The sequence below is a fragment of the Poromitra crassiceps genome (assembly GCF_964638095.1).
Source record: "Poromitra crassiceps genome assembly, chromosome: 18".
NCBI classification, from domain to species: domain Eukaryota; kingdom Metazoa; phylum Chordata; class Actinopteri; order Beryciformes; family Melamphaidae; genus Poromitra; species Poromitra crassiceps.
The window spans coordinates 13689865-13710853 of NC_139636.1; the positions used below are offsets into that span (position 1 = coordinate 13689865).

At 43.8% G+C, this 20989-nt stretch overlaps 4 protein-coding genes across 4 annotated transcripts in view; 3 read left to right on the plus strand and 1 right to left on the minus strand.

The window, feature by feature from the left end:
* Positions 1-3372: 3372 nt before the first annotated feature.
* ddb2 (damage-specific DNA binding protein 2) lies at positions 3373-8551 on the minus strand. The gene is made up of 10 exons (XM_083654642.1): positions 8140-8551; positions 7935-8041; positions 7626-7844; positions 7193-7329; positions 6724-6823; positions 5973-6150; positions 5533-5678; positions 4345-4479; positions 4216-4261; positions 3373-4090 (listed from the first exon to the last, which is right to left on the minus strand). Exons 1-10 carry the CDS (start codon positions 8270-8272, stop codon positions 3981-3983), a joined length of 1311 nt encoding a protein of 436 aa, XP_083510768.1. The 5' UTR covers positions 8273-8551; the 3' UTR covers positions 3373-3980.
* Positions 8552-8748: 197 nt separating this feature from the next.
* Positions 8749-13077, plus strand: pdp2 (putative pyruvate dehydrogenase phosphatase isoenzyme 2). The gene is made up of 9 exons (XM_083654517.1): positions 8749-8801; positions 9265-9394; positions 9502-9699; positions 9951-10070; positions 10178-10464; positions 10659-10764; positions 10893-11129; positions 11248-11547; positions 12072-13077. The coding sequence occupies exons 2-9, from the start codon at positions 9314-9316 to the stop codon at positions 12345-12347; spliced, it is 1605 nt and encodes a 534-aa protein (XP_083510643.1). The 5' UTR covers positions 8749-8801; positions 9265-9313; the 3' UTR covers positions 12348-13077.
* A 947-nt stretch (positions 13078-14024) lies between these two features.
* Positions 14025-20353, plus strand: LOC310792950 (B-cadherin). Its single transcript, XM_083654712.1, has 14 exons — positions 14025-14105; positions 14219-14368; positions 14517-14672; positions 14786-14927; positions 15015-15187; positions 15329-15457; positions 15725-15910; positions 16008-16252; positions 16616-16758; positions 16913-17137; positions 17888-18112; positions 18210-18346; positions 18777-18917; positions 19351-20353. Exons 1-14 carry the CDS (start codon positions 14073-14075, stop codon positions 19603-19605), a joined length of 2340 nt encoding a protein of 779 aa, XP_083510838.1. The 5' UTR covers positions 14025-14072; the 3' UTR covers positions 19606-20353.
* Positions 20354-20858: 505 nt separating this feature from the next.
* tmem253 (transmembrane protein 253) overlaps positions 20859-20989 on the plus strand; it is a gene marked incomplete at its 3' end in the record, with an annotated part of 2270 nt that continues 2139 nt past the window's right edge. Inside the window, exon 1 of the mRNA XM_083654404.1 lies at positions 20859-20949. The remainder of the gene's footprint in view (positions 20950-20989) is intronic.

Below are 20989 nucleotides of genomic sequence, written 5' to 3' on the forward strand. Positions count from 1 at the left end.
GACTTCATGTCCTTGGTCTTTATGAGATTCCTCTGTCCACACCAGTTTGTTTGAGGATACGGTGAATAGTGAGCGGCGGTTGGAGCCAGGTCGTGGTGAGGGGGGCGAAAAGCCTCATCCAGTCATGTCATTCCATTTCATTTTGCTGTAATTTACACGTAAAGACAACCGGTCCTGATTCCACCCCCTTTGCACGACTTCACCTCCACCCCTGGAAGTGAGAGTATGAGTCACTCGTCGCCATCGGGTCACATTGAGGCGGCTCAGTGCTAAATCTCTACAGTGAATCATATTTCCTCTCTACACTTCTCTCTTTCTCTTACTTTAGTCTTGGCTCTATACTGGTCCTAATCATGTTGTGTATCTGTCAGTCTCTTTGTTGCGGTGTAAAAAAAAAACCTCCTGACTGCATCCGCCTGTGTGTCTGAGTGGAGAGTGTGGCGTCCCTACTGAACAAACATACAGCCGGACTGAACTGGTCCTCTCCCTTCTCACACAGCGCTGCTGGCCACAACACACAGTGATGGCCAACACATCGTTTTATGGGCACACACAAACGCTAGTTTATCAGTGCCAAATCTGTTGGTGCTTTAAGTTTGTACTGTGATTCAGCACTGAAACAGACACTCCCTCAAATCCCCCCAGGCTATAGCCATTGTATAGATCTCTACAGAGTTCTCTACAACTGGTCATGTGACGCACTTACAGTTGATTAGGAAGTATTCATTCCATCCATAGTTTGGTCTTAAAGCACAACATACTGTATGTATGTATATATATATATATATATATATATATATATATACATACATACATACATACATACATATATATATATATATATATATATATATATATATATATATACATACATACTTATGAGGGCTGGATTAACAATCAGTATGCTCTCATGCCCATGACATCAGAGGAAAGTGAAACATACCCAAAACACACACACACACACACACACACACACACAGAGCCTCCCGTTGAGCAGCAATCTCACCCCGAAGGTAAACAGAGTTTTATCATAGATGGACTTTGATGGATTTCAGGTGGAGGCTAGTTCTGTTATACGCCCACTGTCAGGACAGAAGAGAAGCCATACCCAGAACTGAGCGGGGGGAAAACCATAAAGTAATCTTCAGATTGTCAGGAAAGGGTTTTAAAAGCACACCAGGTTTTTTTAAGAGTGAGAACTCTGCATGTCTCACCTGTCCCCAAATAGTCATTTTTATGTTGAGAATTATTTATCACTGTGTAATTATTGCACAGAATTTCTAATGATCAGATGTTATTTCTACTCAATTTATGGCAAACTGGTATCTTGCCCTATCTCTCCCATAGTGTCAAGTTTGCTTTATGCACTGAGTTTCCGTGTTATCCATCATGATAAATGTACTCTGCCACCATCTAGACTAATTTAATAAGAAGGCGTCGCCCTATCCCTGCATGGTCGGTTCTCAGAGAGTTATCCCATCCATGCCTGGTCAAATTTAGTACATCTGTACTGTACCCCAGAACTGACCCAGCTATACCTGGCTCCCATGCTATTTCATAGCAGTGTATCCAGCTGTTACAAAGCCCCTCATCTGAGTCCGACCCTGCTTTACTCACTCGTACTCTTCGCCCATGGTTTGTGTGCTAACCATTCCCCCCGAAAGAGCCACTATACTGCTGTCTGACACGATAATCCCATGCATGCCCAGTTCCAATGACAGAAAAACCCAAAAGACATCCACCTTCAGACATGAGCTCCTCTTGCTACATAATATTGCCCCCGCCTCCCCCAAGAAAATCATTCTTTTTGACCGTGTGGTAATCTCTGACCTCTGAGCCCAATGTGATGACGTGTGATGTATCCTTCCTCTGTAGTTCCAAACGCACTGTACTTTCTGTGCTCCATAGAAATGTATGAGGGTTTTTTTATAGTCCCGAGAAAAATGAACTAACTCTTTTATCAATCTTTTCCTGTATGTACGGAGGGGCACTGTAAGCTTTTGTGTTTGTTTGTTTGAAACATTCACCACTGTTTTAACAATGTTCCATTTTATATGAACCAGTATTGTTTTTTAGTTCTGACATTGTAACAACCCTTTCAGGTGCTACAAAATGACCAGTTACTGCTTTGTCACGTAGGATCTAGACTACTCTTCATTATTACCAATAGATTCAATACCAGATGTGCAAAAGCTTATTTTAACAGATGGTTTAATAGTAGAATACCCCCCTCTACCAGACAATAGAGCATGTAATTGATTTTATTGGTTCTGTCCAACTGTAACCAGACATTAAAGGTGTTGTAGGAAAAAAATGTGGAATTGAAAAAAATAATGAATTCCACAGTTAATTTATTCTTTTTTCTATTAAGAATTTGTATAGTAACTTTACATTTTTCAAAACTGTGTTGTTGGCAACTGATGATGAATTTTCCAGATGAGAAGACTTGGTGGTTCTTGAGATTATGAAAAATAAATTATTGCTGAATGTTCTCAAGATGACGCCTAAGTCAGTTTTTCCCACGGCGCAGCCGAGGGCACCGCGCGGCAAAAGATGGCCTCTAGATTTCCGGCTGGGCAGTGTTTGGACCTTCGGGCCAATCAGAGAGTGCTTAAAAACAGAAAACTCCACTCAACCAGGAAGCATGGACACATTAAACAAATGTACAATCAAATGACAAGCAGACATTTAATATGAGTCCCGGAGCTGACAGATTGTCTTGCGAAAAAGTTGAGAAAGAAGAAACTAGACAATCTTGACTTTTTAAGCGAATGCGAGTGATGTGTTCAAATGAAGGAAGAGAAGACGAGGAAAATGGGGGAATGAGTAGAAAGCTTAATATTAGTAGCACGGTGAAATTAATAATTGCCTTAAAATAGAGACATCACAACGCTAAGCTTAATGCTGCTTGTGTGGACTATTTGTTTAAGTGACAAAGTATTCAGTCATTGCTGTGGATCATTTGCTGGTGGGACAATGGCAGCAGTGTTTTGGAAATGGTCATAGAGTCAAAAGAAGACATACGGTAATTCTACTACTACCATAAGCAAATTATGGGTGACTTATTAAATCATTACATGAGTGACTGGCTACTATCAAAAGAGGCCTGAGAGGCTGTAATGTCTTAATGAAACACCAGAGGGTATTGTTTTCTATTCTTGACTCCTAAGTGTGACAGTAGAAATAGGACAAATCGTCAAAACATAAATTCAAAATTCCTTGACTCAAAAACAGTCCCAGAAACCACGTACTGTGTAGCATTGTAGGCCAAACCACCGAAAAGATTATTTCTAACATGTAAATATTTATTTTCACACACATCATTTGTTTACCACAAGCAGTTTTGGTACAAAACAAATGCTTGCAATCAATTCAGAAACGAAAAACATCTAAGTACTAGGGTTGTCCCCTTCAGTGACAACTATTCGAATAGATTCAAAGCTTCGGCGGGGGGAGGCACGTAATAATGAATGAGAGGAGAAAAATCTAACTTCAAAGATTTTCCTTTTATTGAAACGAAAACTGATAAAAAAATAAGTGCAATAAGCACATCAAATAAATTAAAGCCATAACCAATAAAACGAATGTGCTCATATGTACAGTAGGCCCTGGTGCCTGCATGATCAAAACTGTCGCAGTTTCAGTGCTGGTAAGTAATGTTAGATGAGAGCTATGATGCACAATGTCCTTGTCTAAGAGAATAGATGTTCATGATTAATGTTTGAGGCATAATGAATAATGTTGGACTACTATGTAATTAAATGTAAGGAAAAAAACAAAGCATTCGAATGCTGCTTTGTAAATCGATTACCAATGGCATCGATTGAAACTTCCAAGGATTAAGAGTGTTAAAACACCTTTACAAACAAATTGGCGTGGAAATTAATCCCAGATTTTTTGCAATATTCCCTGAATATACAGACACAACTGGCTGTGTCTGCGTGTGGGAAGCCAGTAGGATTTGAGTCCTGGTCACTGCATTAGCGCCTCCTCTGGCCGGACGGGGCTGGGAGGTTCCTCTCTCTCTTTCCCATGAGCAGTTTGTATTGATCTTCGAGTTTCCCAAGGTTCCACACTAGTATGATAGACCCTGTGAATGAACATCAAACAGCTTTAGCAAGACAACAATTTCCCCTATTTCAAAGAGATTATTTTAATCTGAATCAGATTCTGCAAGTCTTGACTTCATTTATTTGCATATTTGGAAAAACTCACCCATGTTAGATGCCATAATATTGCCCATCGGACTGAATCTGTTGACCTATAAACAAATGTGCCCAGGTTATTACTGTGGGTGTTAAATAAAATCTTGAGGTCTTTATACTGGACTTAAAATGTACCCACAGACATGAAGTGGTAGGATGCGTTGGGATCTCGCAGCTGACACACAAGCTCTGCTGTGTTGGAGTCAAAGATGTCAATGCAACAATCAGGGTAGCGGCCAGCCACAATGAGGTCGTACAAAGGGTGCCATGTGGCCTGCAGAAAAATGGACAAAAATACCAGGTTCAAGTTTGAACCGTTTTCTCCAAGGTTTTCTCCTTAACACTTGGTTTTGCATTAAGAAGAGCATTATTTAAGCAATATCACATGAGAGAGGGAGTGATGTACTGGGTGTGTCGAAGGCAATCAAATAAAAACCCTCTATACTAAAAACTACTATACTACCAAGGGTTGTCAAGCAAGAGAAACTATTTCCCGACTAAGGGGCGGAAGGGAACTAGCCTGGGTAAACCCAGCCTTCAACGTGACGTCACAGGCTATGCCTGTAGCGTAGGTTTCTTCATGACTGATAGCACATAGATGTCATGTGGAGGCTGGGTTTACCCAGGCTAGAAGGGAGCTGGTGGGAATAGCGTGATCCCCCCACGTGCTACGTCCTGCCGGTGAAGCTCCCCGCTCTCAGGTGAAAAGAAGCTGCAGGCAACTGTGCATAAGTAAGTATATGTATATATATATATATGTATATATACATATATATATATATATATATATATATATATATATATATATATATATATATATATATATATATATAAGCACAGACGATTTCAACTTGTGACCCCCCCCCCCCCCACACACACACACACACACACTTTGACGTCACAAAAATCTAGGGACCCCATACATTCAAATTCTTTGCTCAAATTAATTTGTTAATAGTTTGTAATAGCATTTGTACTGCCATGTAATACTACTCAATTCTAAACTCAGAATTCTGACATTTTCTCAGTTAATCTCAGAATTCTGACTTTTTTCTCAGAACAAGTTATTGGCTAAAAGGTGAAGTTGCCAGTTATTGCACCACCATCTGACTGAGTGTAATTTTTTGGACTGAGTAGTGGGAGAGATTTGAAACCTATCCCCCAAATTTGGTAGCTCTGAAACTTAAGGTCTCTAAGATCCAGATTGTTTTAAGGCAGAAAATAAATAATTCATCTGAGTCATCATTACCCAGTAGGAGACATCAGCAACAGGTTCATTACATAAAAGTAACAGGAGGATCCTTGCTCATCTACAGCGGAAACCAACCTTGATGGGTGTGTAAATCCTAAAGCGCCTAGTGTGTGGATGCTGGATGATATGTTGAGGCTTTGACCAATCAGAGGACGAGTAGACCCGGATCTGGTCATACTGATCTGTGGTGAGCAGCTTGGAGCAGTCAGGACTGAAATAAGCTGTGGAGACATCAAATAAAGCCAGAGAACTTTCAAATTGCACTACCGGTAAATGGGAAAACAATTACTATTTCTATTACCAGTTGAATGTGCCATGCCATCACAACTGCACATATATATATATATATATATTAATATACGTTAAAACACCTTTCAAAAATCTGTTTTAGGCTCCTTTAGCCAAAATTACTTTCTGCATGGAAAAGTTTGAGAACACACTATGTATTGCAAAGGTTAAAAAAATAATAATAATTGAAAAAATAAAATAAAAAACATTCTAAAAGCGAGTGTTACCTGAGTTGACAGGTTTGTCATGTGGCATTTTATGGAGGAAGCTCCTATTGTTTTTAATGTTCCTCAGGTCCCAGAGCTTGACAGTGTGGTCAACAGAGGCTGTCGCCAGCATCCAATCACAACAGGAGTTGAACTCTGCGTGGGTCACTGTGGCTTTGTGCAACTTGTTACTGAAAATCTAGTATATAAAATGAGGAACAAAGCCATTAACAATTAACATCCACAAACCTTTTAAATTCATAAAAAAAGACCTGATTACCTAATGAGACAGATACAAATTGTCTTTAGTATGTAAAAGACAATACAAAGCTTTCACAATCTCATCACAATGTAGGAGAAGGAGTCAAATCTAAGTTAAGTTAAGTTATCCTTTATTTATCCCCATGAGGAAATTCATCCTCTGGATTTGACCCATCCTCTACTAGGAACCTTCCTAGAACTAGGAGCAGTGGGAAGCCACAGTGCAGCCCCCGGGGACCAACTCCAGTTCTTCCGCCATTGCCTTGGTCAGGGGCACTGACAGGAGTCTTAACCCTAACATACATGTCTTTGATGGTGGGAGGAAACCGGAGCACCTGGAGAAAACCCACATAAACACGGGGAGAACATGCAAACTCCACACAGAAAGGACCTGGGATGGACCGGGGTTCGAACCTGGACCTTCTTGCTGTGAGGCAACAGCGCTAACCACTGATCCACCGTGCCATCTACGCATGAATATAATTGACTTAATTGTTGAATGAATCCACACCTTTTGGCCGTCCATACTCAGGAGCAGGACCTCTCCCATATTGTCCCCCGTCACCAGCATCTGTCGGCTCACAGACACATCAAGACAGCAATAGCGGTAACTGTAAGAAAGCACAGGTGGCAGTTAATGCCTATGACAGATAAAACATTAACCATGCATGAAGCCATGAATTCCATAGTTACTGGATGCTTTCCCATATTACAAATGTATCTTCGATGATTTTCACATAGTTGAAATATACTACATACAGGTTTCCTAAACGTTTCAAATTGAAAAATTCCATAATTTTTTCCAGAACTTTATTTGTTTTGAAGATTTTGTCTGGTGTTCAATATGATTTTACACAGATAGACATATTGCCCCTGCTAACTAGGTCATATCACTGTATAGATGAAGACCGTTCTTCACAGCCACAAAAAGTCAAAAGTAACGAAATAAAAAATAATGAAAAATGCAAAACTATAACAACCTTGTTCTGGACAGAACACTGGATGTTCGGCCCTCAAAGCTCTGCATGGTCAGTGTGCCGTCACCGGAGGCCGCAAAGACTTTGGAATGGTCCATTGGGCTAAACTTCATCCCTCCGATAAAGTCTCCAGCTCCTTTCTGTGCACAACAAAGACAAATGCAAGCCTATCACAAGTAGTGTAGCCTAAGAAATTTATAGTTTCCAGGAAATTATTAGCAATACTGTATCAAAATTTAATTTAACAGGCCTCGGAATAAAATTCAACCTTGACATCATCAGTGTTTCATTTGATAATATATGTTGGTTTATTATTCATGAGCAACATGTTAACAGGGTGCTGCTTGTTGAGCATCTCCTAACTGCTGGTCATTCAACAAAGAGTCAGGCAAGATGATCAGTTTTTGACAACAGCTAGATGTCCTTTCTCGCTCACCCCTTGGATAAAAGTTGTGTTGTTAAGTGCGTCAAAGTCCCACAGAACAATATCCCCACGCTTGGATCCAACAGCCAATGTGGTGGGATGGGTGGGGTGCCATTCAAGACAGGTGATGTTGCGGTGATCTGTTTTCCCGTCCATGCGCGGATAAAAGGGGTTGCCGGTGTGGTGGAGGCTGTAGGAGGACAGGGATCGGACAAAGGGCTCCTGCAGACACTGGAGGGGGAGATGAGACAAGAGTTGGGTGTGAAGATGTGCTGCTGCTCACTCTGAACTTACTATAGAGAAACTGACCTGCAACCTCACCTGTCTCATTTGAGAGTGAAGACTTTGCCCCAGGGTGCTCTTATAAATGTAGTGCAAGATGCTTCTATGGCCCCTTCTCTTCTGGATTCCTGGAAACTTACTCGGTCCTGAAAGAAGCAGAAACCCACATACAACAATTATCACAACAAGCATTATTCAATTAGCCTACATGCTCGTCGGTGTATTGAATGGCAGGAATATAGACCTGGTTCTGAGGTATCCCCCTCAATCTGTTCTCGTAGTTTTTGGGGGATTGTTTTCCCGGAGTTCTTCCCGGTTTTCTTCTTCATTTTGCCCTTCGATCCAGACGCACCTGACTGTGCGCGTCTACTCCTCATTTCTCTCCCCGTAAATGACAGATTATGCAAGACGAGACAAAAGACGACGCGCAAGACTGCGGTTAAGCTAGCCGGGCCTTGGCTAAAATTCCACAGTCAAAGCACGTAGCGCTAGCACGGCGCGTTGTTTTTGTTATGTTTCCCATCCGCAGAGCACTAACCAGGAATTTCCCATGTCAAATGTTGGGAACGCCCCCGTGACGTCCCCTGAACTGGGATTTCGGATTTCCTACTCCAACGCTCGGGGGAACCTCACCGAACCTAATTTCTATCTGTGGACGTGTTGCTACCGTGTGTTTGTATACAAAACGGCTAACAATTGCTAGCCTGGCTACTATATACAGCTAACGGGTCCGAACAAGGAACAACTCGGGTGTGACGTCACTCAATATTCCCTTTCCCGACTGGATGACTGGAATGCGGTGCGTGCGCCGCGCCCGCTTACGTCAGTACGTCACACGTTCGACGTTGGTTCCGGGCAGCGACGGCGTCACACGGGTGGCCTGATTCATTCACGTTTACTAAATTTGTATGTATCTATTTTTTAATAGACGTTTATACGATATAACATTAACTAACATAAGCGCACAATTGCCTTGTATGTACGGTAACGTTAGTTTGTAGCTCAGGAAGTACGCTAGGCTAGCGTTAGCCATGGCCTGTTAGCGAAGCTATTCCAGACAGTGCCTGAGTGTCTGTCTGCAACCTGTAGGTCAGCTCGTACATCACGCTAATACAGGGACAATCATAACCAGTGGAATGCTAGTTTACTAGCTTGTAGCGTTGCTTCTGTAGTAATAGATCAGCCAACTCAGAGTCAGCTGACTCTCTCTCTCTCTCTCTCTCTCACACACACACACACACACACACACAGACAGACGCAGTTATGCACACGCCATCAAGTTAGCCCCTTGGTTGCCAGTTCTCATAGCAAGAAACGAGCTGACGTGATAATTTAATTCATTTTCTTCTTTTGCACATCTGACATTAAGGTGACCGAGTTGCCTAGCCCCAGCAGTCCTTCCTTGCAGTAGCACTGATATGTCTGGACGTGTGTGCACCAGCATCCTGCACAGAGCTTCAAGCTACACACTGACACTCTCCTCCACCATCTCATCCCAGGTTTCCTCTCTACTCACCTCTTAATACAGACTGTTTGTGTCCTTATACTATTTATCAGCTAATCCTAATCTAATAATTGTCTTTGTCATCTCTCTTTGCTCAACCAGCATGCCCACCTTGTAGCAGCTCCCGCTTCTCAACGAGGGCAAACCCAGAATCATCACTTCTCATCGTGGGGAAGCTCCAGATCAGGTGATGAGTCAGGACCTGGGTCTCGAGGTGGGCGGTTCCACTCGACCCGTCAGGATCTAGACTTCCAGCTCAGCCGGGTCCATATCAACAGCATTCTGCGGACTAATGAGCAGGTGATGAGTAGCATAGTGTCCCTCTTTGGGTCAGGGGACGAAGCCTACAATTGCCTTGATCCGTGGATGAGGTAGAGAGTGATTTAAAAATCCTTTTTTATTCAAACATGTCACTTTTACAAATAGAACAACCCTGCAGTCATTGTTAACACAGTAAATATACGAGTTGTAGCCTAAAAAAAATGGGTAGGAACTTTGTAGGCAAGTGGAGTACTAAGCTGCATGCTAAGCATGTGACATGTCTATCTCAGGTTGTGCGTGTGCCTGAGTTTGATGGCAGGGGACTCAGTGCTGTGAGGAAGTTTGAGAGCAACCAGCTACCTGCGAACACACCTAATGAGGACCGTCGCAGTGCAGCCACCTGTTTACAGGTACGCAGCCCCTCTATACGGCCATCCCTCTAGATTTCTGTCCCTCCTGTGTCTTCCTCCTCACTGCATATGTGGCTTTTTCATTCAACTTTTTCTCACTGCTCCAGACAAAGGGCATGCTCTTTGGAGTGTTTGACGGCCATGGAGGCTGGGCATGTGCTCAAGCAGTCAGCGAGCGTCTGCTGTACTACGTAGCCGTCGCAATGATGTCCCAGCAGAGCCTGGAGGAGTTGGAGAGGTGTATGGAGCATGGCAGACCTGTTCCTCCCATCTTACAGTGGTACAAACACCACGGGGACTTTAACTACCGCGAGTCTGCCTCACTCTACATAGACCACCTCCGAGTCTTCTGGCAAGAACTGCTGGCCAGTGAGGAGCACGGCGAAGGCATGAGGTCTGTGTCTGTGTTGTTGTTCTGGGTGGTGAGGCTACCACCTTGTTAATGGCATGTAGAGAGAAAGGAAAAGTTAAAGGAACATTGAAAAATCAATGATGACATTGTTTTTACGTCTCTGGATATTTTAATGATGCTATAACTAAATATGATCTATTTTCATGTTACAACCCTCCATTACCCCTTCTTTTTAGTCCTCCGGAAGCGCTGGACTATGCTTTTAAGCGACTGGACAGTGACATCTCCTTGGAGGCTCAGGTCCCTCTTTCCAGTGACCTGATGAAAAGCACAGCCATACAGGTAATACAGCCATACAGGTAATACAGCCATACAGGTAATACAGCCATACAGGTAATACAGGTATACAACTATCTTCCCCATAGTGTATGCAATATCATATAATGACAATGCATCATAAATCTGTCCAGGTTGCGTTTGCGGGTTCTACTGCTTGTGTGGCCCATGTGGGCACAGAGGGGATCCACGTGGCGAATGCCGGTGACTGCCGAGCGGTGTTGGGGGTGCAGGAGGAGGATGGGTCCTGGAGCGCTTTGCCCCTCTCCTGCGACCACAACTACCAGAACCAGGCTGAGCTGGAGCGCCTCAGGGCCCAGCACCCCCCCTCTGAGAGAGACACCGTGGTCACAGACGAAAGACTTCTGGGGGTGAGAGTTCATGATGGCACAGGCTCTGTTCATTTGAGGAAAAAAGCCACTTCCTGGTATACCTCACTCTCTCTCCTCCACTGAATTAATTGGTCCCGTCCTTTTGTGATGCCGTCAGGTTCTGATGCCCCTGCGGGCCTTTGGTGACGTGAGGTTCAAGTGGAGCCATGAGCTGCAGCAGAGCGTTCTAGCCAGCCTGGACTCTGGAGTGGACTTAGACTCTCTCAACCTGTACCAGTACACTCCACCCAACTACCTAACGCCCCCCTACCTGGATGTAGGACCTGAACTCACCTATCACAAGCTGAGGCCTCAGGACCGCTTCCTGATCCTCGGCTCTGACGGGCTGTGGGATGAACTGGGGAACGAGGAGGCTGTGCAACTCGTTGGGGAACACTTGAGCGGGATTCACCTCCAGGTTTGTATGTGGAATGGAAGTGGCACATCTCATCCTTTCTTTTGATTAGCTGCACTCGAGTTTGACCGAAATCACACGTTTTTACCATTTCCTCTGTCCGCTGCTAATCAGATGATGTTTCTTAGACAGAGTATCCACAAGCTCGTGAAAAGTTTTAAAAGTTGATAAATCAATTTAGGGAAAATTAAGGGCCTTAAAAAGTTTTAAAAAGTCTTATTCGCCATTTGATGAGGTATTTATTGTGATTGTGTTATTGTGTGTTTGTGTTAAATGGGCATATGATCATCTCATATCTTTGTGATGTCCAAATAATTTATATAATATTGTATTGTGATGAAACCTTTGATATACAGCCCTATTCCTGATGTGACGAAAGTGGCATTGAGGTCTTAAAATATATTGAAAAGGTCTTCAAAGACGGTCTTAAAAGATATTGAATTTAACTTCAGGTTTCCTGCATATACCCTGTTACATCTCCTGTTTGATATGTCTTAACTCCTCTCTGTCCCTCCTGTTTCTCCCAGGCTCCAGTGTCTCAGTCTGAGAAGCAGCTAAACTTGGGTCAGATGCACGAGCTGCTGCTGAAGCGCCTAGCCCGTGCCACCCCCGCCCTGGACCCCAACGCCGCCACGCACCTCATCAGACACGCCCTGGGCACCGGGGATTACGGAGAACTCTGCCAAGAGAGACTGGCCTCCATGCTCGCGCTGCCGGAGGACCTGGCCCGCATGTACAGGGACGATATCACAGTGACTGTGGTGTATCTGAACTCTGACCTGGCCAAACCCCGCCACAGCTAACACACAGACTCCGTTTCAGAATGCTAGATAATATACATAAATCGTCTTCAGCGCACGGTTGGAAACGTTTCCTCTCGGACTTCCCTGGATATTTTTGGGACAAAGGGGATAATCATTGGAATGTGTCAGAAAAATTGATTTACAACAAATTTTTAAATGAGAGTGTTAAGTGATGTTTTCCGTACAGCCGGGTCATTTTCACTGTTCCATAGACTTTACACAGGTTACATTTATAGATGGTTCCAGCGGTCATACAGTTTACCACAGTACAGGCCGTTAGTAGAATGCAGCTGTCACGTGCCATTGTTTTTGTCACAGAGAGGAAGTGGTTTTGCCCCCAGGAAACTGTTGGTAAAACACATTGTTCAAGTACAGTTTGTTCATGAAGTGCATTTTTAGATACATCACCTGCACTGCATATCAGAAACAGACATAGTGGGAGTAAATACGAGAGTATAGTTTAATGCACACATTCACTTTCTACCGTGTTTGTATTCTATTTTTTTATGTGCAGTTTTCAAGTTTTTGCTGTAGACAATCCACTGTTGGGATAATCTTTTCCGTTTACCTGAGCCATGTGAAAGCTTTTAAGTATACTTTTGGTTTTGTGAAAAGCTGTTCTGTGTAAGACGTATTTAAGTTGACTTTCCACTTAAAACAAAAAGGGAGACTTCAAGTTGTGCATGATTCATATGAATTAGTTGAGGAATTACTTTGTTTTGCTTGTATGTCGTGATGCATAGAAATTTAAATAAAAATAATAAACACTTTGTTAGTCAACTTTTAAGGAACAACTAGCGAGTCAAAGTGAGAGTCTCGCAAATTGGAACCACTAATTATGAGAGTTTGATTCTCTATCCAAATTGTATGGGAGACAGACAAACTGGATTATTTGCTGAGCGCCTTAGGAGCCGGTCTGATCCTCAAGTGTTTTGTCAACACATGCAAGTCATCCTCCGTGAGAAAAGGTTCAACCCTGGCTGTCCGATCATGCTGAGGTGTAAAAAAAATATGTGAAAGTATATTTTCCAAAATAATGTTTTATTTTTCTACACTTCACAGAATTTGTGAGTTTAAAAAAATGGCTGTCACGGTGAACAGCTCTGCTTATGAAAGAAGAGTGTTGGAAAAAAGAGGAAGGATTCACCCGCATGGTAAACACACCAGCATGTCTCGTCAGTGCCTGAGGTCACCTCTAGCTTTGTTGCTGCCCAGCCTTGCACTGATAAAAATCAAACAATCCAGCAGTCGGTTCACATCAACAGGAGTCAACACAGCATCTACATTTAGCCACAGGCAGTTGATGAACCAAAATACGTCTGACAATGATTGTACCTGATGACAAAAGAAGAGGATTTATCTGCACAGACTTGAGGATATAGCAATGTGGAAAAGACTCCTAAGCAGAAATTGTTGATAAATGACACCAACTTGCCGGAGAGCAGTGGCAGATCCGGTTCAGGGAGTCTGGACTGAGGAAGACTGAGCTGTTGGGATTGAGAGGCTGATTTATTCTACTATGAAGGAGATCAAGGGGAAATGCTGGACTGTGGGACTCACCTTTCTGCTCTACCAAGTCCAGGTGAGCAGGCATGTCATCTGGATTTCTACCTTCATTTTGTTTCTTGCTACTGTAATGGATGAGTGCTTGTTCCTCAGAGTCTGGCTGCCCTGGTCACAGCAGACATTCCACCATGCTGCTTGGACAACACAACCGGCCGGCCTATGAGTGGAATCCCAAGAAGCAAAAATCTAAAGGTAAAACTGTTTTTACATTTATTTAACATGTAGCCATAACTTTGCTGTATCATTTGAAGTAAATCACAAGTAAAGTTATCCCCACATGGTGTGGTGCGTAATCACTGAAGCAGAGCAGCTCTGGTGTGGGCATCCAGCAACTCTCCACCATGGAGTTTGGACACGTCTCCAGCAGCTTCCATCGGATGAAGAGGGACTGGGTTATTCCAGAAATGAACTTCCCAGAAAATGACAATGGTCCATATCCCAAAGTCATGGTGCAGGTAACCACTATTATAGTGAGATGTGGTAATGGTAAAACGGTTGTTGAATTGTTTTGAATTGATGCTTTAAATGTATTTGCATTGGCACTGGTATGACTAAACCCCCTTTGAATGAAATATCGATCTTTCATGGGTTGTTGTGCTTTAGATTAAGTCAAACAAAGACAACAAGGTGGCAGTAACCTACAAGATTAGTGGACCAGGTGCTGACCAGCCCCCTGAGGGCCTTTTCAGGGTCGATAGGCGATCTGGGATGATGTTTCTGACCCAGCGTCTGGACAGAGAGAAAAAGGACAAATACAATGTGAGCTGAGACAATTGCATAATCATTTGCAATTAACCCCATAACAATGTCCTTATCCTTATCCATTATCCACATTCATTTTTAACATCATTTTGTTACATTGGGTGTTCCAGCTATGGGCCCATGCGCTGACTGCGGGTGGAGAGGCGGAGGCGCCCATGGAGCTCATTATCAACGTCATTGACCTGAATGACAATCATCCAGAATTCACAAAGAAACTCTTCCACGGCAGAGTGAGTGAGAGCACCGGCATCGGTGAGATAAAGGACTCAACTAGACTCCTCCCTCCTAATCTGAACTGACTTTCAACTCGTAATAATCCATGTTTGCTTCAACCCGTAGACCACACCTTCATGAGGGTGACAGCGGTGGATCTGGATGACCCAAAGACAGACAATGCTATAGTTAGGTATCGGATTCAGCATCAGCTGCCAGCAGTGCCCAAGCCGGCCATGTTTGCCATAAACCCAGTGAGTGGAGTCATCAGTGTGGTGGAAGGCGGACTGGACAGAGAGGTATGAATGAATGAATGAATGAAATCTTTATTTCGAACATGTAAAGTATGGCGTGAACTTTGCTCTGCTCTTGCCAAGACTTTTTTTTACCCTTCACCTGCCACCCACCTGACCTCCACTTTACCTGCCCATCCTGCTCAGACTCACCCAGAGTACAAGCTGATCATTGAGGCAGCTGATATGGAGGGGGCGGGGCTAACGGCTACCTGCACTGCTGTCGTCACGGTTACCGACAGCAACGACCATGCTCCACAATTCACCATCACATCTGTGAGTACGATATCAAGATGATGTAAGACAAGTCAAGTCAACATAAAATGGAAAAGGTAGGAATGGAAATGCAACAAATACAAGCACTTTAAAGCAATTAATCAACACAATTACTACTCCCATGCTTTGAGGTGTTTGTATTTGTTAGCACGATTCATAGCAAATATAAAGCTACTTGTTTTCTGTCTGACCCATTCTAGGAACTGCCTTGTTATGACAATGTGATCGAGTTCTGGCAGGGAACATCTTCGTCTTGCTGTCTCCCAGATATCTAGGTCAGTCCCTGAGAATGAGGCTGGAGTGGAGGTGGTTAGGTTAAAGGTCACGGACCAGGATGAGCCTGGCTCTCCCAACACCAACACCAAATACACCATAATCCACGGCAATGAGGAGGGGCACTTCAACATCAGCACAGGGCCCGGTAAAATGGAGGGAATCCTCACTACAGTCAAGGTTGGTACGCACCAGTCCATTTTCATGGGTTTCCCTTGTGTGTGTTGTTTCGCTCGAAGCGCTGAATATCTCCCCTCTGATCTCCATCTCTACCAAGGAGCTGGACTTTGAGAGCGGTCCTGTCTTCACTCTGATGGTGGCCGTGGAGAACGAGGTGGTGTTTTCCAGGCCCGTGTCCACCTCCACAGCGACTGTCACCGTAAAGGTGGAAGACAGGAACGAGGCCCCTGTTTTCAGCCCAGCACAGATCCATGTGAGCAGGCCGGAGGACGCGGCCGTAGGCAGCAGTGTGGCCCGCTTCAGAGCCGAAGACCCAGACTCAGCCCGGAGGCAGAGTGTAAGGTAATGGATACTGTACATGTGCGTGCGTACACACACACACACACACACACACACACACACACACACACACACACACATACACACAGTCACACACACATATTATGTACATGTGAAGTGTTTCCGTTTTAATTCGAATCAGGTTGTCTGTCTCTTTCAGTTCCAGGCAATCAAAGAGCTTTACTGTCATGAAATACACAACAAAGTCAACCAATTCAAATTGAATACTTATTCTCTGTCTGTCTGTGTGTGTGTGTGTGTGTGTGTGTGTGTGTCTCTCTCTCTCTCTCTCTCTCTCTCTCTCTCTCTCTCTCTCTCTCTCTCTCTCTCTCTCTCTCTCTCTCTCTCTCTCTCTCTCTCTCTCAGATATCAACTACGTGATGACACTGCCAACTGGCTGAGCATTGATAAAGACACTGGATTAGTCAAAGTCAAAAGCCGCATGGACAGAGAATCTACCTTTGTCGAACACGACAAATACACTGTCTTAATTGTGGCTTATGACAATGGTAGAGATATTGTAGGCTACTCATCTAATAACATTATCATTCTTCAAGAAGGAAAAACTGACCTGAACAGCCCTCTTTGACATTTGACATTTTTGTACTCTTGTCATGTGCTAAATACTAACCCTACCCTTTCCTTCTCTCTCTTCACTTCCAGATACTGTCCCATCGACAGGCACAGGGACACTGCTAGTGAGTCTGTTGGATGTGAATGACAACGCTCCTCTGGTCAAGCAGAGGAAAGCCAGCCTGTGCGACACGGACCCCATTCCTGCCCTGCTGGATATTGTGGACCGGGACGGACCTGGCAATGCCGGACCATTTACTGTGGAGCTTCTGGGACAGCACCGGATCAACTGGACCATTAGCACCAACACCACAAGTAAGAACACTCACGAGTTCAGTTCACAATATAAAACATAAACATGACACCAAAATAAACATCATATGACAGGTGTTCATCAGGAACCACCTGCCCCAAGTCATGACATCATCTTAAACACATACTGCACATGGAAGTTTAACCATGAGGCACCAGAGGAAAGATGTCCAGTTCTCCACTAGTAATTAGACAAACTGTACTAGTTCTGATACCCGTTAGACATACTTTACTAGTTCTGATACCCAGAAGGCCTTGCTCACAGATTTGGCATGCAGCCTCTCCTTTCTCTCCTCAGAGGGCTTTCGTATAGTCCACTTCCCTGGCTGATTCCAACTCTGGTCAGGTGTGCTCCATCAGTAGCTAACGAATGGAGCTCTCCATGGTGCTGAATCTGTGTTCACTCATTTTGGCCACTAATTAGCCATAGCCCTAATTACCTAATTCAAAAATCCGGCTCTATCATCATCTGCCTGGGACCCCTGCTGGCCTTGTACCCGTGCCACATAATGCTGTCAGGCCATTGGAAACGGAGACACATACAGACAGAGATACGTACATACGTAGGTTTGCTCATTTATGTGTAAGATACCTGATATACGGTACGTGAGGAACCCGAACCCCCCCAAAAAATGAAGGTCGGAGCGGTGCGATTGTCACAATTAAATATCCTCTGTTTTCCAGGAAGCAAACGTAATGGGACTTTATTTCATGGGGACTTTATCTCCTTCCCCTGGCTGTCCCTCTTTGCAGGTGATGTGGCAGTCCTGGCCCCCAAGAGGCTGTTGTCTCCTGGGGACTATTATGTGCTGATGCGTATCTATGACGCTGGCACGCTGTACCAGGACAGCACGCTGGACGTGGAGGTGTGCCAGTGCCGAGGGGCCGTCTCCACCTGCTTCATCCCGCACCCTGCAGCTCGTACACACATTTCCTCTCTTTCAACTGGAGTTCTGGGAGCCATCTTTGGAGTTCTGTGTACGTAATTGATCCTTCTTATCCCCAGTTTGTTTCATGCAGCATGTCTTGCCTGACTATTTCTGTTTTTAATCGGACAGTTTTCGGTTGATCACAGTGCTCCTCCTGCTGCTGCTGCTGTTGCTCCGGAGAAGGAGGAGCTCTGAGAAGGAGGTGCCTACACTTGAACACGTAGTCCTAGTCCGAGATAACATCTTCTACTACGATGAGGAGGGAGGAGGTGAAGAGGACCAGGTAGGTGCAGGAAAGGGGGGGGGGGATTAGGCTGCGGAAAGTAGACTTACTAGAGCACCACACATGTGACTAATATCCATATCCATTCACCCCGGATTAGTTTGACCTGATTTATTATGGCAAGTAGCCAAAGGTAAAATAGGCCAGATTTGTTACAGGTGTGCACAGTAAGTAAAGGTTACTCTGATTACATCACCCAACCTCCTCCTGTTAAACGAATATGAGTAGCTCTGTCATCTGAGTAGAGCTAAAGTCAGGAACAGGTTTGTGGCGAGGCTACTGTATGTTTCACTGTCAGTTATAATAATGAAGAAGAAGAAGAAGAAGAAGAATTGTTAGTATTATTAGTATTATAGTAATTGATTGGATTTAGTTGTTTCATTTGGGTCATCTGCTGGTGTTTTGAAAGTGTGTTTCTTCACTTGTGCAGGAGTATGACCTGAGCCAGCTCCACAGAGGGCTGGACAGCCATCCTCAGGTCTTCTGTGCCGATGTGTTTCCCACCGCCCTGACGCCCCACTTCCGCCTGCGGCCTCAGGTGGACGAGGAGATCGGCACCTTTATTGAGGATGTGAGTGATGTCGACTTTGACATGTTAGGCCAGTGTTTAATAGAATCCACTACCAGTCAAAGGTGTGGACACGCCTGATTGAATGTACAATGTTTTTCATTCTCATAAAGCCATTTTGATCTAAAGGCAAAATGCTTAAATGAATCGAAAGTATTCAATAGTGATTTGTTTTTGTTTTTGTCACTGCATAATTCTATTTGTGTTGTTTCATAGTTTTGATGTCTTTAATATTAATCTATACGGTGGAAAATAGTAAACTTGACTGGTAGTGTACCTTTAACTTGTACAGTATGTGAGTGCTCTGAAGATCAACACTATAGTTTATTTCCTGTTTGTGAGTGTCCTATAGCTCTAATAATATAGTTATATAATATACACTGTAGTTCAGACTAGGCGCAGTGTCACTGATCTGTATCCTCGTTGGCCTCTGCAGAACCTGCGTGTTGCAGACAGCGACCCCACCGCCCCTCCCTACGACTCTCTCCTGGTGTTTGACTACGAAGGCGCGGGCTCGGATGCGTCTTCTCTCAGTTCCCTCCAGTCCTCCAGCTCAGACGGGGAGCAGGACTACCGCAGCCTGGCCGGCTGGGGACCGCGCTTCAGCAGGCTGGCCCACCTGTACGCAGCAGGGGGGCCAGAGGAGGACGATGACACGGACACACTGCCAGGGAAAACAGAGTGGGTCTGACTGCGTGCGTTAAGAGATTCTCTAACTTTGTGTCAATCTGCTTAGTGTCCTCAGATCACTGTCTGATCTTTCTCTGCTGATGGCTTTTCCCGACCACAGTAACAACAGTTGAGCTCCTGCTCTCTCCTTGCGTCACTCACAGCCTCACTGCCCTGTTTATTGCCCCGGCATGGTGCAACAAGCTATGGGTAAATAATGACAATTGCAACAGACATTTTTCGAAATAATGATCTTCCACAGAGTCCAATTTAACTCCTCTTATATTCGCAGGGATTGTTGGAATTCTTGGGAATATGATTTGTGGCCTATTTAAAGCTGTAAGAGGGGGGGACAGTTATTTATGGAAATGCTGTCATTTTTGTGTATAATAAATTAAAGGGGAAACAACAGTTCAGTTCAGTCTTTCAACATCAGTTAACCAAAAAAAAGAAGATAAAGATCAATCCTGCTAAATGTTATATATATATAATATTTCAACATATTACTCTAGCTTACTCAGCAAGAAGGTTTTCAGAAGGTTTTCAAAATCATTCAGAGAATTCGCAGACTTAATTTAATTAGGGATCTTGTTCCACTCCTCCCCCCCCCCTGTCCCCCCCCCCCCCTGTATAGAGGACTAGCTGTGACCAAGCTTTTGCCATCAGAGCTCTGAGGCTTTGAGACGACCTATCTTTTAAATCACATCTTCAAATCTATTTGTGTTTACTTTTATTTCTACCCTCATATTGTCTTAATCTGTGTTATTACCTTTGTCTTGTGGTGCTTATTATAGTTCAGCTGTTTTATTTGAGTTGATTGTTAAGACATTTGTAAAAAAAAAAAATTATATATACTGCTTTTCAAATAAAGTGTATTATATAATTCAGTCATTTTGGTTTATCTACTATTTGAGTAGAGAGGTTAAGGTGGAGAATGTATTGACCCGTAATGTTTAACTAGAGAGCGGGAGAGAGAGAGAGAGAGAGAGAGAGAGAGAGAGAGAGAGAGAGAGAGAAATGAGTTAGGACAGAACGTAAAAAATCTCATCCTGTCTGGAAAATGAAACTTGCCTTCTGACACCATGGAGAGCATTATCTACAAGTGTATAAACTCTTTGCTCACAGCACCTGTATCACTTCCTCATGGGTGGACTTTATCAAGCACACACGAAAGAACAAACTCAAGTGAACTTTGACCCTCAGGATCTCATACACTGAATGCAAGACACCAGGGAGAAGACTCAGAGAAAGCTATCCCGTTTAAATGCTCTCGTTTCCCAGGTAGCTTTCCCAGGTGTTTTTGTTTTTTTGCTGTTGATGTGAGGACCTGTGGATAAAGGAGTTCAAGGTACATTCATTGTGGAAGGTGAGCGGCAAGAAAACATGAAATCAAGAGTGAAATTTGA